General features: G+C 35.6%; 1 protein-coding gene across 2 annotated transcripts in view; it reads right to left on the reverse strand.

Annotated features, from left to right (window-relative positions):
- Fcp1 (RNA polymerase II subunit A C-terminal domain phosphatase Fcp1) overlaps nucleotides 1-18,793 on the reverse strand; it is a 38,534-nt gene that overhangs the window by 13,377 nt on the left and 6,364 nt on the right. Inside the window, exons 2-6 of one of the 2 annotated variants that reach the window (XM_069816281.1) lie at nucleotides 18,275-18,431; nucleotides 15,295-15,420; nucleotides 12,967-13,211; nucleotides 8,526-8,719; nucleotides 4,392-5,289 (exon numbers count right to left, since the gene is read on the reverse strand). In XM_069816281.1, the coding sequence (XP_069672382.1) occupies nucleotides 4,392-5,289; nucleotides 8,526-8,719; nucleotides 12,967-13,211; nucleotides 15,295-15,420; nucleotides 18,275-18,431 (1,620 nt within the window). The remainder of the gene's footprint in view (nucleotides 1-4,391; nucleotides 5,290-8,525; nucleotides 8,720-12,966; nucleotides 13,212-15,294; nucleotides 15,421-18,274; nucleotides 18,432-18,793) is intronic. The other variant, XM_069816282.1, reaches the window with a different exon arrangement.

Consider the following 18,793-nt stretch of genomic DNA (forward strand, 5'->3'; position numbering starts at 1 on the left):
CAATGGCTATTCATGTATTTGACATCACTAGTTCTTAACTAAGAACTTAATAACCTCAACAATATTATATTCTTGTAAGACTGTACTTCTAATAAATGCTATGCTTATATAAAGCAACTACTGTTCTTAATGTAAATAAATGCACAGATTACAACTGATCGTGACGGCTTATTGGCCAATGATCAGTGCTCGAAATGTACCAGTATATGTCAGTATGTCATAACGGCACTTCTCTACACCAACAAATTGCATACCGGCATTTCTTATTTAAGAAATTTCATACCAATATGCTATGTTAAAAATAACCAATTAAAATAATAATAATAATAATAATAATAATAATAATAATAATAATAATAATAATAATGTCATGCTGCAACTAAGCTCTTATCTCCTGCTTAAATGCTTTATTTATCCAAAACATAATTCACACAACTTTTTTGACAGACTATAGTTGAGTGATAGACAGGTTAGCTTTGATTTCCATTGTTGTCTCCAAACTGCTGAGATAGAATTCGTTAAGTAAGATAGTTGTGTGCCCTAGTAGCGCGATTTTTATCCATAAAGGAAAGTGTTACTACTTATTTACTTACAAATGGCTTTTAGGGAACTCGGAGGTTCATTGCCACTCTCACATAAGTCGGCCACCGGTCCCTATCCTGTGCAAGATTAATCCAGTTTCTATCATCATATCCCACCTCCCTCAGATCCATTTTAATATTATCCTCCCATCTACGTCTCGGCCTCTCCAAAAGTCCTTTTCCCTCTGGCCTCCCAACTAACACTCTATATGCATTTCTAGATTCGCCCATATGTGCTACATGTCCTGCCCATCTCCAACATCTGGATTTAATGTTCCTAATTATGTCAGGTGAAGAATACAATGCGTCCAGTTTTGCGTTGTGTAACTTCCTACATTCTCCTATAACTTCATCCCTCTTAGTCCTAAATATTTTCCTAAGAATCTTATTCTCAAACATCCTTAATCTCTGTTCCTCTCTCAAAGTGAGAGTAGTTTCACAACCATACAGAACAACCAATAATGTAACTGTTTTATAAATTCTAACTTTCAGATTTTTTGGCAGCAGACTAGATGACAAAAGCTTTTCAACCGAATAATAACAAGCATTTCTCATATTTATTCTGCATTTAATTTCCTCCTGAGTGTCATTTATATTTGTTACTGTTGCTCCAAGATATTTGAATTTTTCCACCTCTTCGAAGGATAAATCTCCAATGTTTATATTTCCATTTCATACAATATTCAGGTCACGAGACAATCATATACGTCGTCTTCTCGAGATTTACTTCAAAATTTATCGCTTTACTTGCTTCAAGTAAAATTCCCGTGTTTTCCCTAATCGTTTTCTCCTAACATATTTACGTCATCTGATAAAGGAAAGTGTATTGTTTTAAAATTAATTTTCTATTTCCTATGTTTTCATTATTGTAAATTCTGGATGCCAGATTTTAAAGGAACACGATATTAAGTAGTTCAACTGCAAAAATAAACATGCTAGAATGGTTTGTAATTCAAAAAGGAAAAACTGACATTTGAATTGCACATATCAGTAAGAGAGCAGTTCATATTTCAGAATTAGTTTTTCAGTGTTTCTGAAACAGCAGATTTAGATTCTGAAAAATTTCCTGTATATTGGAACAGAGAGCAGTGGCTTCAAAAATTGAAAGAAAATTATGGCTTATGGTTCAAAATGGGAAATTAGGTTGGAGGGTGTGTCATATAATGTTGGTTTAGCTGATGTTTTTAAAATTCAGGGACTAAGGCTTTCTATGGTGGGGAAAGATTACAGTATTTCGTGTTTTGTTGATAGTGATAAATAGATCGCGGATTTTTAGGTCCTAAAAATGTGTTTTAGGTGCCTAAAATAAGTTCTTTCAGTACCTAATTTAATAGTGTTCATTTACGGTTTTTATAATGAAAGTGCTATTGTTCCTGTTTGTAGAGTACTGTCAATCAGTGGTGAAGCATAACATAAAAGTACAGATAGACGCAAAATATCTAACTCATTTCGAGAGCAATAATATATTTTCCCTTAAAGCATTAGTGACAGAGTAGATCAAATCTTTCTGAATATCTGGAGATGTGCCTTTAAAAACAGAACTGCTTTCAAGTTGGTCTTTTATGGAAAACTTCTTCTATTGCTATTAAGTCTAGGATTTTTAAATAACTGTATTTACTCATTGATTCTTGAGCTTCTTGATTTCATCTAAAGGCTAATTTATTCTTGCTGTCCGAAGTGTCATACTACATCAACAGTGTGACCAAATCTTCGTTTATTCCGTGTCACATTTTCATTATGTCTTACAGCTTCTAAGCATGATGTTTCCTCCAGTGTTCTATTGTTTCTTCCCAACATGTGGAACACTTCTGCATTTTTTAATATGTATTTCTCCCTGCATACTTTATAGCTTTTGCTTCTAAGTGTTTTACAGCAGAAATACAGTACAACTCCAAGTTTCTTCACTTGCCCAGAACCACATAGCCATCTACATTTAGAGTATCAAGTACTTTAACATTTTCTAGTCACATTTCTGTCTTTTTGGGACAAATTTAACTGAGGACTGTCTATTAATTTTAGACTTAAGTTCAGCTTCTGCTCAGTGTTAAAGACAAATTGCTTTTAAGAAAACTAACAGAATCAAATCACATTTTTCATGTCGATCATCACCTGATCTCTTCCATGCTTGATAAAGAATGTTAAAAACTGCAGCACAAGGAAAAACGTATCACTATAGTGCAAGCAGGCTGTGTTTGAGGGAAGAAGATGGTCCTGCATGCGCACGTTTTTAAAGTGAAGCCATAGTAGGTACTCTGGTGCAGCTACGAGAAACTGAAGCAGACAGAAGAGACAAATCGTGTTCTGTCTACCCCACATGCAGTATCCACCATGGCCGCAGGAAACTTATTTCTGAGGTGTCTAAAATAGATTATGCACAACTTTATTAACTTTATCAGAAGTTAAAAGAAATATGTTTAGAAATTCAAAAAGAATATATATAAGAAAATTATATAATAGATACATGTAGTATGAATTATTTCGTAACTTTTGGGTACACAACGTCTACCCTGTCTCCCCTGATGCTATGCCACTGCTATCAATGTTTTCCTATGCTCAAATTACCAGGTTCAAAAGTGTATGCTTGTGTCTACTGCATATTACGTTAAGACTAGTACTATTCTTAGCAATCAAACTACGTCAGAATGTTCACATGAATTATGAAGTAGAACACATTCTTCAGTTAGCAGTCTGTAGTCCTACTATAAGCGCATGTAGAATTTTATACATATCAATGTTCCACATGTAACAGTATGGCGAACAATACTTGAGCAAGGCTCATTATCCATTTCACATACAGGAACTGCAACACATTCAAGCAAGAGATGAAGCCAGTTGATTGGAATTTTGTCCATTGCCAACATTAATGAACTTTGCAACGCTTGTGGTAATAGTAGACCTACATTTTCTTATGAGATCATCTGGACCTTTTGTTCACAGCAACACTATCAATCAAATTGTATCTTGTATTTAGCTTTCCTTTGTATTCCTCATTATTCCCACAAACCGAAATCTAAGGGAGTGAAATGTGGAGATCTTGATGGCCAACGAACGAGACCACTGCAGCCGATCTATCATTCACAGAAAGTGTTACTGCTGTGATGTGCAGGAGCTTCAACATTCTGAAAGACTCTAGTAACCAAGGGAACCTCCTTCAATAATAGTGAAAGTTTGTTTTGCAGAATGGTACATAAATGTGCCTTATAAGATGATTTGGTAACACAGTGGGCCATTCAAGTGATTGTAGATCATACTGAATCACATGTTTAGATGGAACTTACGGTAATTTGTTCTACAGTGGCATGTGAATTTTTGTTGGACCACTGAATCAAATTATGGGTGTTAATACCATTGCAGGTGAACAGTAGTAATGGAATTACTGGGTGATTATCATTTACCCACCTACAAAATTCCAATCAACTGGCTATACGAACCCTTTGTACTCAGAAATATCGATGCTACAACATACAAAAATATTTAATATTCCTCCTGAAACACTGTATATATGACACAAATATTCTGATTTCAGCATCCAATGACACTCATAAGAGCAAATTATTTCGTGAAAGAAAGATTAAAGACCTGCCAATAAGAAGTATGCTGAAACTATTTGTAACAATATATGTCAACAGATCTGATCTGTGATGTGGATGATGGTAAGTCAGGAATACATATCAAAAGTTTGGGACATAACAAGAGAAAAATTTTAGTCCGAAAGAAGGCTATTCAATTCAGCTAATTGGTGACCCATTTAACAAGCAATGTGATTTAGAAATATCTCTGTACTACTATCCACGTCACATCAACACTAACCGTTCGTCTACCTTCTCCCACCGTTCTCCACAGCACCAGAGCCAGTCCGGAGTCACAATAAATATGTTACGGCCAGCTCGTCGTGCTGCATTCACCTTGGCTGTACCAGGTCGAACTGCAACGAGATGTGTAGTTTCAGAAGTCAGGTCCTGTGTGACTTGCGCACCCATGGAGCGGGCTACCTGATATGCCCTGCTCTTCTCAAGAGGCGTGTGCGTGGGAACAAGTCCACTAAATACCAAACTGGTGCCTGCAAGCACCTTGAGCCGCACATATGGAATCACTACCTTCAAGTCTGGCACCTTGCCGTCCAGCTCGTCATATAATTGATAGAAAGCTTTGTGCACTGTCTTGAGAATCTCTTCCAGGTACAACAAGTAATCATCACCATCTTCAACCTCGATTAAGTCCTCCTCCCCTCCCTCCTTTCCCACACTCACTGTCCCTCCACCCTTATTCTCTTCTTTGCCCCCACTTGCTTCCTTTTCACAACCTCCTTCTCCACTTGACGGCTCTGTCAACTTTTCTTCTGTTGTACCGTTACTGGACTTGTCTGCCTTGTTCTGCTGACTTGCTTCCTCGTCTGAAATCTCCAGATCGCCTGTCAGGTCTCCTGCTGGTGACTCATCCACATTCGTGTCCTCACGTGGTTCACTGTCCTTCACTGCTGCACTGGTCTCAACCTCCACCTCAGTGTTCTGCTCCCCCCCTGTCCGTTCTGCAGCCTCTTCACCAGACAGCGCCACTGTCTCCTGCATCACACACGCATCTGCCCCTATCTTACTCTCCTCACTTTTTTCACTGTCACATTGTTCACTTTCTTTCTCTTGCTTTTCAGAGGTCTTCATTTCACCATTCTCCTTCACTTTACATTTCACAGATTCTTTTTCCTTCACGTCTGTAAATATAAAAGTTATCATTAGTCTCATGTGCAAGTGACTTATGCTTATGGGGACAGGACAAAAAAGTACAGAAAGAATTGAAGGCATAAGTGGATGAAGGAGTTTATGTTACAAATATTACCATAGACAAATAACACTTTCATTCATAAAAAACATACTTGCATGTATAACATACTCCTTCATCCTCTTTCTATTTCTATATTCTGTGACAAGACAAACTGAAATAAGGTGCAATGTGAATGATCACTACATATCACCTTCATTCAATAAGAAAACTCAATTTTCATAAAAATGTTACCTAATTTCTTCGTCCACTAATGCATTCAATTCACTTGAAGAGTCTAGCAAGCAGGGGCAGGGCGCAAGAGGTTTGTGGGCGCAATAAAAAATGGTTTATTTTAAAGTGTTGGACCTTTCAATTTCCCGAATGAAACAACGTTTTGAGTCCTTCAGACACTTGTCAAAATGTTAAAGTTACCAATATAATAGAGATCTAAGGGATTCTTTCCCTCAACAAATGGTTAGCTTCCATTTAATTCTGAGAAAGGAAATAAAAAACGCCATAAATATCAGCCATTATATGTCGAAATTCAACTTTGTCCGCCAGTTTCCCTGACATTTGTACAGCTTACATTTTATTTACTACATTGCCTGTGACGAGTGCGACGGCTGAGAGATCATTCTCAAAACTGGAGCCAATTAAGAGCTGCCTTAGAAGTATGTCACAGGAGCGACTCAATGGACTTCTTATTTTGAGCATTGAAAACAACATAGTTCAGGAGACAAATTTTAAGCTGATTATCGATTAATTTGCAGCATCAAAGTGCCGAGTAAAGAAGGTTTAGATTCTTTCGTAAAGAACAATAAGTTTTAAGCATTTCTTTGACTTTTGTATTAAAACCATACTTATGTATAAAATAAATAATACAACCCTCTACATTAAAAAAGTGTAAGTTTCTTAACAATGAAGTGCCATGATAACTTGAGGGCTAAGTGGAGGGGGGAGTTAAAGGGATCGTAATTTTTTAAGCAGCAGGGAAGCGCAACAAAACCAAGCTCCGCCACTACTGGCAAGACACCTTATAAATTTTGTAAATCAATCTTTCAGAAAGAAGAAGAAAAAGGGGGCAGAGGGAAGAATGGAGGATGAAGAGTGGAATACAAAAGGATAAAGAGAAAGTGTAAGCAGAAAAGGGACAAATGGTAGGTAGCGAAGGAAAATACGTAAGAAGAATAATGTAAGAGAGAAAAAAGAGGGAGTTTAGACTGTAAAGGAAGGAGTTAGAAAAAACGATAGGAAAGAGAAGAGTTTGAGAGCAGAGAGAGAACTAACTATGAAAAATTAGAACAGTTAGGGAAGATGTGATGAAATAGGAAGAAGGAAAGATGTGAGCAAAGAGAGGTGATAAAAAGAGAAAAAAAATAGGAACGGAAAAGGGAGATGAAGAAAGAGTGGGATAGGGATGAAATAAGAAGGGATAAAGAGGAGGAAAAAGATAAGGGAAGTAGGCAGGAAAAGAAGAAAAGGGAAACAGAAAGGGATTGAAATGGGGAAAGAAAAAATAAATAGAGAAAAATGGGCATAAAAAAGAAGAGGGGACATGGAGAACAGAGTGGAATTGGAAGAAAAGACATTGGGAATGAGATGGATGTAGGAGTTATAAAGGAGGGGAGATGCAAAGGTAGGAGAGAGAGATTGAAGGAAGACGGAGATGGGGTGAAAGGCTCTGGAAAGAGAGCAAAGACAAGAAGATTTAGTTTTATTATTATTACAACTCCTTCCCTTTCACAATCTCACTATGTCATATATTGGAACTGTATACTGTGCACTAGCAGAACAATGAATTCTATTTCCGTCACTTGTCACTAAATTTTTATATTTAAACATTTCTGATAACTGAAATAAATTTTTATTTCCTTATTTACTAATGCTGCACTTCACATGTAGCCACTTGCACCTCTGCCTGCTTTTTGGCGATTGTAATGAAGAATCCTGTTCTGAGGTTGGGGCATCCAGTAGGTCGGATTCTTATAGCACTGCAAAACAGGATGACATATGAGTATGGAAGTAGGCAAGATGGATGAAGATGAAGGTAACAATGACAGTGAAATGAACCCAGGGTCTAATGCCAGAAGTTACCCAGGATTTGCTCTTCATGGGTTGAGGGAAAATTCTGGAAAAAAACCTCAACCAAACAACTTGTCCCAACCAGGTCAACTAGTTTCACAGTCAGAAAAGCTGACTACTACTCCAAAGTGGTCAACAAGTGAAATATGTATAGTGAGATAATAGTACATTATGCAACGAGCCTATAATGGTAGTATTTAAGACGCGAGTATGTTTATGAAATGAGCGCAAGCAAGTTTCATAATTTTCATACGAGCGTAATTACCATTATAGTCAAGTTTCATACGACTTTTTATGCTCGACCATATTTCTAACGTGAAATTATTCATAAGTATTCATGTTATTCTTATCTGACTGAGGAGCGGAGCTGGCATTGTGCAATACCTCGTAAATTGTGAGATGTGCGCAGACGCGAAAGTATTGATTTTTTCCGAAAAACAAATGTCGACATTGACCTTGATATAATCTAGAGAGTAAAATAAACATTAATCTTGATATAACCTTGAAACTGAATTAGACATTGAAAAACGAGATGACAAATTGAATTTATTTGAATATTATTTACAATTAACGCTAATTATTATAGTAACAGAACTGACTTTATTTTAAATATAGGTGATTTATTGTGCACTTGGTGAAATGAATTTGCGGGAATGTGCTTTGTGAAAGGCTGGAAGATGACGGTGAATTAATGTTAATTTGTGCGTTATTTTTTTCGACTGAGTTTAATATTGTATTTGAGATTTCAATTTTATTTTGGGTCGATTCTTCAACATAACCTTCTGCGACAGTAATGGATTTCCAGCCTCCGTGACGTTTCAATGAATAGAATAGAATAATCGATACTTGCGCTTTCATATTGCTACAATGGTATTTTCTGATTGGTGGAACACCTTAACTTTAATGAATAGGTGTACTTTAATGAGGTCCATTAAAGGGCTGCTACCAGGTGTATAATTACTACATTTCGGCATGGTCGAGCATAAAATTTGTTATATCATCGAATTTAGTAACATTTAAACAAAGTTAACTACACTTCACGAATTTAAATCTGCACAGGTTGCGAACATTAATACTAAAGAAAAATATATATGACAATGTCACCTGACATCTTGGTGAAGTCAAAACCCTCTTTGTCGTCATTCTCGCACTTGGCAAGGCCTGGTGGTGCATTGATGTCACCAGTATGTTGGAAGAAGTGGTATGGCTTCACATGGACCAGGTTGGGGGCGAAGTTCCACACATCCTCTCTGTCGTCAATGATACACACCAAGTTATCTCCACAAGGAAACAGAGCCCTGCCAGGCATAAAAGAACAATGACTCAAGCAAGCTTCCACTTGAACTAAGGTTTTAAGGCTCAAACCAGGAAAAGAATGATAAACATCCTCAGATGAGAAGGATATTAGATGAATATTCTTGCATTGTTTTGAAATCATACAGATACAGTGAAACCTGTTCAAGACGAAGTGACATGGTCTTATTTTTTTCCCGTTGTTGACAGGTTTCCGTATTATTCAGGTATAAACTTAAAAAGGAATATTTTATCATTTGTTTAAATAAAAACAAAATGGCATGCCACAAACTGCAAAAAGTACAAAATATTCTGTTTAACACTACTCACATTAAATCAGCTTTCTGTTGCTTAATCCATTGGCATATCTTCTTAAAAATCGCATTTTATAAATGTAATCATAACTAGCTCATGAAACACTACTAAAATTTACTAATCACATGAAATTTAATATCTAACACTATATTATAATAATGTACTGTATATCACTGCACATTATTCAATTCGACTATGAGCCACCCATTAGAAGAAGCCTTCAATTCTGGTTTATTTAATTTCTTTGCTAGTTTAAGGGCTTGCTTTACAAAATAGATTCAGAAATTGGTATGTTCTTTGAAAGGACATGAAGAGCCCACTTCACAACAGTTAATTTATTTCCACATAACCAGCTGCTTTCTATTTCCTTTTTATGTCACCATTATTGGCCATTTTTACTTTTTAATGTGTCATAGCCTGAGTTTTCCACAACTGAACTTCCCATATACTTCATTTCTCATTTTTCTTTTTAATTTGATAACTTTACTTCATCATTTAATGATAATGCCACATTTTTAAGCGACTTTTCTTTACGACAAAATCACTACAGTTGTGTTCTGCCCAGCTATGACAATACACGAGTGTGAAGCATGGAATATCTTTGAAGTGACTCGTCTGTTTAGTCAACAGAGTAATAAAATTTATGACGACAAGGCCAACACATCTTCGCACATTCTAAAATTTTGCAAAGAAAACTTGTTTTTATCTTAGTAACCTACATATTTCGTACATTCCTTTAAATTACACACTGTTTAAAATATAGTGTACATTAAAGTAGTGTGTTCAAAATATTATTTCCATTTTTAATAGTAGCAGACAGTTTCCATTTTCGCTTCGGACACTTTCTGTTTTATTCAGGGAAAATTGCACATAATACATACGAGTTTCCCTGGGACCAATAAACTGTTCCAAAATAGACAGGATTCAGGTCCCAATTTGAACAGGTTTCACTGTATTATACTTTAGACTGTGATCTGTTCACTTTATTGCATTTGTAATCAGTTACTGACCAATGATACAATAAGCACAAAGATTTGTGGGGCAACTACGATACTAGGTATTATTAAGGAATTTTCATAATATTTATATTTTTTAAATGCTGGAGGGCACCATTTAAGCCATAAATCTTACGCACATAAAAATAGTCTCTGTATGCAACCAATATCGAAGGATATGTTTTAGAATTTCGTATATAATGCGTAATTAAAATACTAACCATTTCATTAACAAGTAATCTATAATTCAGTTCGACTATTCCTTAGTTCATATACATATTATGAAGGTCGCACATCTTTTGTAGAAGCAAAAGTTATGACATAGAGGAGTCCAAATCGGTCAAGCATATCTTAATACATATTTTGTTGGACATAAGAAATACGTGCATTATTTTTGGCAACAATACAATTGAAAATATATATGACAGAAAATAACGAAAAAGAATATACAAACGGAAAGACACATAATTTCAAGCATGGTACTAGTACAAACACATAATTTATATAAAACATTTAACAGACTAACAGGGAAGGGAAAAAAATATGTTGTTTAAATTCTGAGAAAGTGAATATAAATTTTTGTGAACTACTATGTGACCAATTTACACAGCTACAATATTTCAGTTTTTTTTTTTTTAATCCTGTTATTTAAAGACACTGTGTCAACTACTAGATTATTTAACGTCAATAGAATTTATGACAGTGAGATGGTATTTTCGAGAGGAGGCCGAGAATTTGCCATGAGATTACCTGACATTCGCTTTACAACTGAAGAAAACCTAGGAAAAAACCAATCAGGTGATCAGCTCAAACAGGAATTGAACCCACGCTCAAGTGCAACTCCAGATCAGCAGGCAAACAGCTTTTGTTAAATATTGTCCAAAATAACTTGCTTAGACAGATGATTTTTACATGTAATGTGAGCTAATCATTATGCAGAAAGTAATAGCCATCATTACCTTTTTGGTAAAGTACATTCGATCATGTATTTCTATACTCTCCAGATACATCACTTCAATATAAAATTATTTGCCATTTTATTTAAAAAAAAAAACTTAATTTATATAAAATGTTATGAATACAGTACACTAAAACCCCTTTGTAACGATTCTCTGGGGTACTAATTATTTTTTTCTGAAATACTAATTCTCTTAAAAGGGGATTTTCACTTAATATATAAGCTATGGACGGCTGAGAGTAGCAATTAAAATACCCTGAGGCTGTTTAATTACAAGGTGACCCATAAGTCCTGCACCAATGGGAAGGTCTGTAATGATTTTTTTATTCTTCTCGCACTGGAGTGGTCGCAGAAAATCAGCTGAATGGGCTCCTCTATCATCTGACTTAAATCCACTGGATTTTGCCTTATGAGGCTACCTGAAATCGAAAGTGTACTCTGTGAAGATCAGGGACAGGCACCATCTGCGGAAGAGAAATGCTGAAGCATGTCATGACATTTCATTGGACGTGATACGAAATAGGAACATACAGTAGATACAGACTTACAGTTATGTTTTGGTATTGGTGGGGATCACATTGAAAACATATGATATTGTAATGTATCCATTGATGTGGGACTTTTAGGCCACTTTGTACATTATATTTACATATTCTTAATACCTATTAAATTTACCATTCGGAAATAAACATTAACAAATTTTTGCAAATACACAATATGATACTTACTTACTTAACTGGCTTTTAAGGAACCCGGAGGTTCATTGCCGCCCTCACATAAGCCCGCCATTGGTCCCTATCCTGAGCAAGATTAATCCAGTTTCTATCATCATATCCCACTTCTCTCAGATCCATTTTAATATTATCTTCTCAACTAAGTCTCGGCCTCCCCAAAGGTCTTTTTCCCTCCGGCCTCCCAACTAATACTCTGTAAGCATTTCTGGATTCGCCCATACATGCTACATGTCCTGCCCATCTCAAACGTCTGGATTTAATGATTCTAATTATGTCAGGTGAAGAATACAATGCATGCAGTTCTGTGTTGTGTAACTTTCTCCATTCTCCTGTAACTTCATCCCTCTTAGCCCCAAATATTTTCCTAAGAACCTTATTCTCAAACACCCTTAATCTATGTTCCTCTCTCAAAGTGAGAGCCCAAGTTTCACAATCACACAGAACAACTGGTAATATAACTTTTTTATAAATTCTACCTTCCAGATTTTTTTACAGCAGACTGGATGTTTAAAGCTTCTCAACAGAATAATAACAGGCATTTTCCATATTTATTCTGTGTTTAATTTCCTCCCGAGTATCATTATATTTGTTACTGTTGTTTTGATACTGATATATACTATCAATTGTACTGTTGCTAGTACCGCAGTTGTATGACTGTGCTTTATAGAGAAATCAATCTCAAACATTTGGAATAAGTTCAGAATGTAATTAAAACGGTTTGTGCATACACATATCCATTCAAATGTATTCTTTAAAGGCAGGATTTTCCTTAAAGTGGGGATCCTTAAAAGTGGGAATCAATTACATTGTGTTTATGTTAGTGTTTCTGCTGGGACTTCTGTAATCATTCCTTCAAAACAGGAACATTAAAACAAAGTTACACTGTATTTATTTTCATCCAGTACATTGAAGATCGCCAAATGTGTAATACTACTTCAATGTTTTGGCAAAAATCAACTCAATTAGAGAAAAATCCATTATTTAAATTTAATGATCAATTTAATGAATGTCTAAGTTTATAAACACCGATGAAATAAAAGTATGCTCTTTGACAATGGTTGAACATTTGACATTTGCCAACATGTCTTGTTGATAATTGGTTAAACTAGCTATGAACACGAAAGTCTGTTTCATTTATTACACACTTAATATGATACAGGATTCCCAACTTTATTTCCCTCCAGCTGACAGCAGTATTTTGGAATTTTTCGCCAAACATTTCCTCTGCTTGTATGCACTCATTTACTTACGTGAGATTGGCAGTCTTGGAGTTGGGGTTGAAACACTCGTCTCGGGACAGGATACGATGCGAGAAGAACTTGCCATCCTGATCAAGAAACAGTGCTATCATATGTGCATAGTTGCGTGCCCCAAATGTGCAGATGTGTAACTCATAGTAGCGACTCATCTCGTTCAGAAACTTTTGCGTGCCTGGCCGCAGGCGCGTGTGGTACCATGGTGACCCTGGACCATACAGGCGGAAGTGGTACACATCCTGCAAATATCAGTTGCATTGTTAATAACTGTTTAACTTGTTGCACTTGGTACTTAAACTTTGTCCCTGAAATACTAGTGTTTTAAAATCCTTTTATCTTCTATTTGTAAAGGAATTTAAATGTACTAGCACATTCTTCCAGCTTATATGTACGCCAAATAATAGTTAAAGTTAGAGTGTCATATATCATAGTACACAATTATATACAGTGCACACATTTTATCTTTCCATGCTTGCAATAGTGCACGATGCTGAGAGTGGAAAGATCAAGTGTATGCACTATGTACGTTATCACAAAATTCTAGCAACAAACTTATAGAATATTTTCCACTGAAAGCAACTGAGAAAGGGATGATAAACTTATGGAATCACCAATATTGGTGTTTCTGTTTGACAATGAAGTTAATGTAAAATGATGTACAATATACTAGCAAAACTATTCAACTTTCAAAAGGTGTCAAATAATTAATAGCAAAGTTGCGATCTGCTCTCTCTTCTTTTATGTATCTGCCACTTCTGCCGGGTATCTGCAATAGTTCATATGGCAATGGAGTCTCCGAGTTGGAGACCATCTAATTCGTACCTTTTTATTTTGTTTTCTCTTACTTTCTCATTATAAACAAGAATAAAGATACATAAAAATGCCAATGCCACAAAAAAAAAAATCGATTACGAGATTTTTACTAAATGAACGTCATCAGCATCTCTGATACCGAAAAAGAGGTTATAAGTATGCTGTCTGCATATCCGTCTATATACAGTAATTTCTCTTTAACTATTGGACAGAGTTTATTCACATCCAGTATCTGTGAGTCAATATATCTGGAAATGATGCACATGAAGTTTAATAATTTTTATTAAATGAAGCTTTAAAATGGTGTATTAACAACGAAAACACAGTGCACATATTTAGTGACTCCCAAGCTGCCCTTCACTGCATCGCTGACAAGTATAACCTTCACTTATTAGCGATAGAGGCAAGGGAATTACTTCAAAAGTACTCACACCATATGTGCCTCACTTGGGTCTGTGGACACAATGGTGTAAGAGGAAATGAAAGAGTTGATAAGTTAGCCAAAGCAGCAGCTTCCAGCAGTGAAACTCCTACCTACACTCTACAACCCATATCACATATCACTAAACAAATAAGACAACAGATTCATCTGCACATCCGGAATAATAGATGGACAACAAGCAAATCGGAAGATTAACAAGAGACACCTATTTCCCAACAATCTACGACCAACTCAAAAGCCATTACTTCACACCTACTTACATATCAATGCAGTTTCTTTCTGGACATGGAAAATTTGGAACTTACTTCGACAAATTCAACATACCAGCAGACATCGACTTGTTCCTGCCACGAAGACCTTCACAGTGTGAAACACTTTCTGTTTGACTATTCCATTATTATACTATGAACTAAAGACACATCTCCTGGAATGTAACACCGAGATACAGCACTCCACTATATAAAGTGATCCAAAAACCGTGTTGCTACAGAGAATTTGTAAATTTATTAAAATATATCTTTAAAAAACTGTAGAGCTATCTTTCACCATTGCTTGTGTACATACAATAAGAAGTATATTTATATACATAGTATATAACTAATCTAAAACCTTAGCATACCGCTTGGTAAATTAGGGTTATCTTGATACTTAATATTAATAATAATAATAATAAATTAACATGTCTTTATTTGAAATTAAAATGGTGAGCTCGAAATTAGGTAATTCATAAATGACGAAAGAGCTAGGCATATGTCCTCAAATATTTCTACTTTTTGTTGCGAATTTTGTCAAGTTTCAAAACCCCCAGCCAACTCACACTTTAAAAATATATTAGACCTTGCTTCAGTGGTACACTCACCATTATTTTGTTCTGTTACTTGAATTTTCTTGATTGAATTCTTTTAATGTTTACTTTCATGAACTATTAAATAACATCTTTTACCCTCTATAAATCAATTAAGATTTCTACCTGTGCACTACAATTACTCATTCAATTATCAGCTGGTCACTTGTATAATGCATCATGTTATGTATAATCACATAGAAATGCAACAGCAAGACTTTACCTTCAAGTTCGGTGGAATGTTGTCATTTGTTGTGTGGATGAGAGTTTGGTCCAGATCCACTAGTAAAACAAGCTTCCTATCCTTCAGCAAACGCTCTTCATCTGCCTTTCCCAAAATCTGAGCTTGCTGAAATCATACATATACCAATGTAATTTCTTATAAAAACGATGATTGCCTTCAAATACCAGCCAATTTGAGTTTTTAATTAATTTTACTGTATTTAATATATAATTAATCTTTGTGCTTCAGAATATTTTATTCTTTGTCATTGTTGTGGTTAATGATGAATTCAAGAGCACTTGCATTAAATAAATAAATTATACATATACACATACATAAAACCATACCTATACAATTGTCAGTGCAGATAAGTAGTCAACTTTCATTAAAAATATCAGATATTTTCCTCTGCACTTTTTCTGTCTAATCAGTTCCTCCATTAGTTCAATTTTGTATAAATTATCACAAACTTATTAACAGTAAATTACACTTGATAAGTAGATCCTTGGTATTGTAAAAGTTTCCATTGCTTTCTTGTTGGTTGACACAGGAATTTCATTATCTTCTTCAGCTGACCTCCAGTATCTATCTCCATTTCAGTCATCTTAAGATCTAAAACGTCGTCAATATCTTCTACCTCAAATATTATAACACTGGCATCTAGATGAACAAAGTTCATGAATGTTGCTTCAGTCTCAAATTACTTCTAATCATGAACAAGATCTTACATCATCTTCTTCTTACTTGGTTATTTAACGATACTGTATCAACTACGAGATTATTTAGCATTGGTGGAATTGGTGATAGCGAGACGATATTTGGTAAGATGAGGCCAAGAATTTGCCATAGATTATCTGACATTCGGAAAAACCCAAGCAGGTAATTAGCCCAAGCGGAATCGAACCTGCACCCATCATCTTACAGGGTCTCTTTCTGAACACAATTTTTCTGACACAAATGGTTATGACCAGAGGTAAGAAGTTCGTACCAAAATTGTTACGCTGTATAAGCTTGGACTATGTATCTATCGAATGAACTTTAGTGACGCAGCTCTAATGTCAACAAACCAGCAAAATAAACACGCACAGTCGGGTGGTAACCAATCTTATCTCTGTGCCAATGATCCATGGCCTTAGAATCAGAAACAAAATGAACAATTAACATTCTGTAAAATAACAATAATTGGCAATGAAATTTTTCGTAATTTTCAATATAATATAATTAAAGAAGGACCTCAACAAACTAACATCAAGTCATTTGCTTCAGCCACAACAAAAATTAGTTGTCTTAAACCAGTTCATCGGCCCAACTTTAATATATTCATTTCAAACTGCATCTGTGGATCTGATCCCCAAAAATTCCTCATTAAAGCTGACAATATGATTAAAGTGCAGCAAAATAAATATAACAATTACCAGGTGACACTCCTAATAGCATGCTGTATACAAGTACCAAATATAAAGGATTGTCAGTGATGCGCGTTACATGGGAACCCTATCTGCAGCAACTCAACATCAGTACTAAGCTAGAAAACCTAAATGACCAGCACATTAATGCTGTACGAGACTACAAAACTATAAGAAGCTGTTGCTTGTCGGAATTGCAAGTGAGCATAGATGAGGCTACAGGATCCGTGAAACAATTAAGGCAACATGAATTTAAAACCTGGTGTGCATACCCCCAGAAAGGAAAAGGAGTTGTATTGTTTGAAGAAGTACCTGCAGCCAACTCGTGGATCATCAAGCATGAAGGATTATCAAGTTCTGAGTGGAGAGAAATGCTAAAAATGACTGCAATGGTGGCACCAGTATGTTCTCTTCCTGGTCACTCTATAGGCACAACCCACTGAAGGCAATGCAGTGAGTATGAAACTTTACCACATGTGCTTGGGAGTTGTTCACAGGGAGAAGTACTCAGAATAAAATGTCACAACACCATACATTCTATGATCGCAGATGCACTTCGATCCAAACTAGCAGTCCACGAGAAAGTTCATTGTATTGCTGATGGTGGGAGCAATTGCAGAGTCGATATCATAGCTATAAATAGAAATAAACAAACAGCCGAAATAATTGATCCTATGATCAGATTTGAAATCTCAGCCACTCAACCATCTGAAGTGAACGAAGAGAAAAAGAAAATCTATGAGCCCACGATTCAGTACCTATCAGCGAAATACAACATTGAAAAAATCACAGTTACTGTACTGGTCTCTTCTTCGGAGTGGAAGGTACCATTCCGAAAACTTTTGTAAAGTGGGGAGTTTTACAAGCTGAAGAGAGATCTCTTCATTGTCACCACCATAATAAAATTTTCTGTAGCGATATTTCACCAGCATCTTTATGGTGTACACGCAATTTAAATTATACTAGGTTCTGTTTTTTCTTATATGTCTTAATCTCTTACATAATTTTTCATTTTAAATTTTATTGTGAGCTATTCTGTATCGCAAGGCAAACCCAAAATATTAGGTCAGACTAGTAAATTAAACTATCACCATTATTACATCCAAGTCTTAACACAACAATAAAGTATGATGTCTGAATGTCTAAACAGATACTCTGATCTGACTAATACTTGGAAGTAATGACAATGGTTCTTTTCTTCTATTGGTTTGTTATTTAAAGTTGCCATATCAACTACTAAGTCACTTAGCATTGATGGAATTGGGGATAGTGAGATGGGGCCAAGGATTCGCCATAGATTATCTGATATTAACCTTAACATTAGAAAAAACCTCGGAAAAAACCCAATCAGGTAATCAGCACAAACGGAAATCAAACCCAGATCAGCAAGGGAACATGCCTGCCACCTAAGCTACTTCGGTGGCTATACCCTTTCTTAAATTATTACATAGTTTATCCTTTTTTGAACATAACATGGGGCAAATTCAATTTCTTTGAAATTTCATTGCTGATACTGTCTTGGATTCAGACTGTACAGACACAGATATAAAGAAGTAAATGTAAACAACACAGACCTCCTTGCTGACTTTGAGTTCTGGGATGCTATGTACCATAGGGATGGAAGCATTCTGCAAGACACATTCCTCTTTGCGTAGATCTGCCCCACACTCTGCACACATATCCTTCATCACTGTTGGGTGCGTGCATTCCTCCAGCTCCAAGAGGACATCACTAAGCAAAGACATTTCAGATAGTAGTGTTACAATTACAAAAAGACAAACATAAATTGGTCGTGACTTACTTAGGCCTAACAATAATCTCAATGAATTGATTTAGTCATTTATGAGAAAGCTACCAGTAATATGACATGTTGTGGTCAATAATTAACTTGAGATGAAATTAATACTTGCCATTAGATCTAAAGTTCATGGGATTAGACTCAGCAACAGGTACACCATTTTAAAAATATTGATAATCTTAAAGAAGTTTCATGTGGAAAGAAGTACGGCCAAGAGCCATGAGTCATAGATTTGTGGAATTAAAAGGACTCTAGGCTGGAGTGTATCCAAGGCTGTGTAGTAGATAAAAATAAA

Source organism: Periplaneta americana, chromosome 17 (assembly GCF_040183065.1).
Source record: "Periplaneta americana isolate PAMFEO1 chromosome 17, P.americana_PAMFEO1_priV1, whole genome shotgun sequence".
NCBI lineage: Eukaryota > Metazoa > Arthropoda > Insecta > Blattodea > Blattidae > Periplaneta > Periplaneta americana.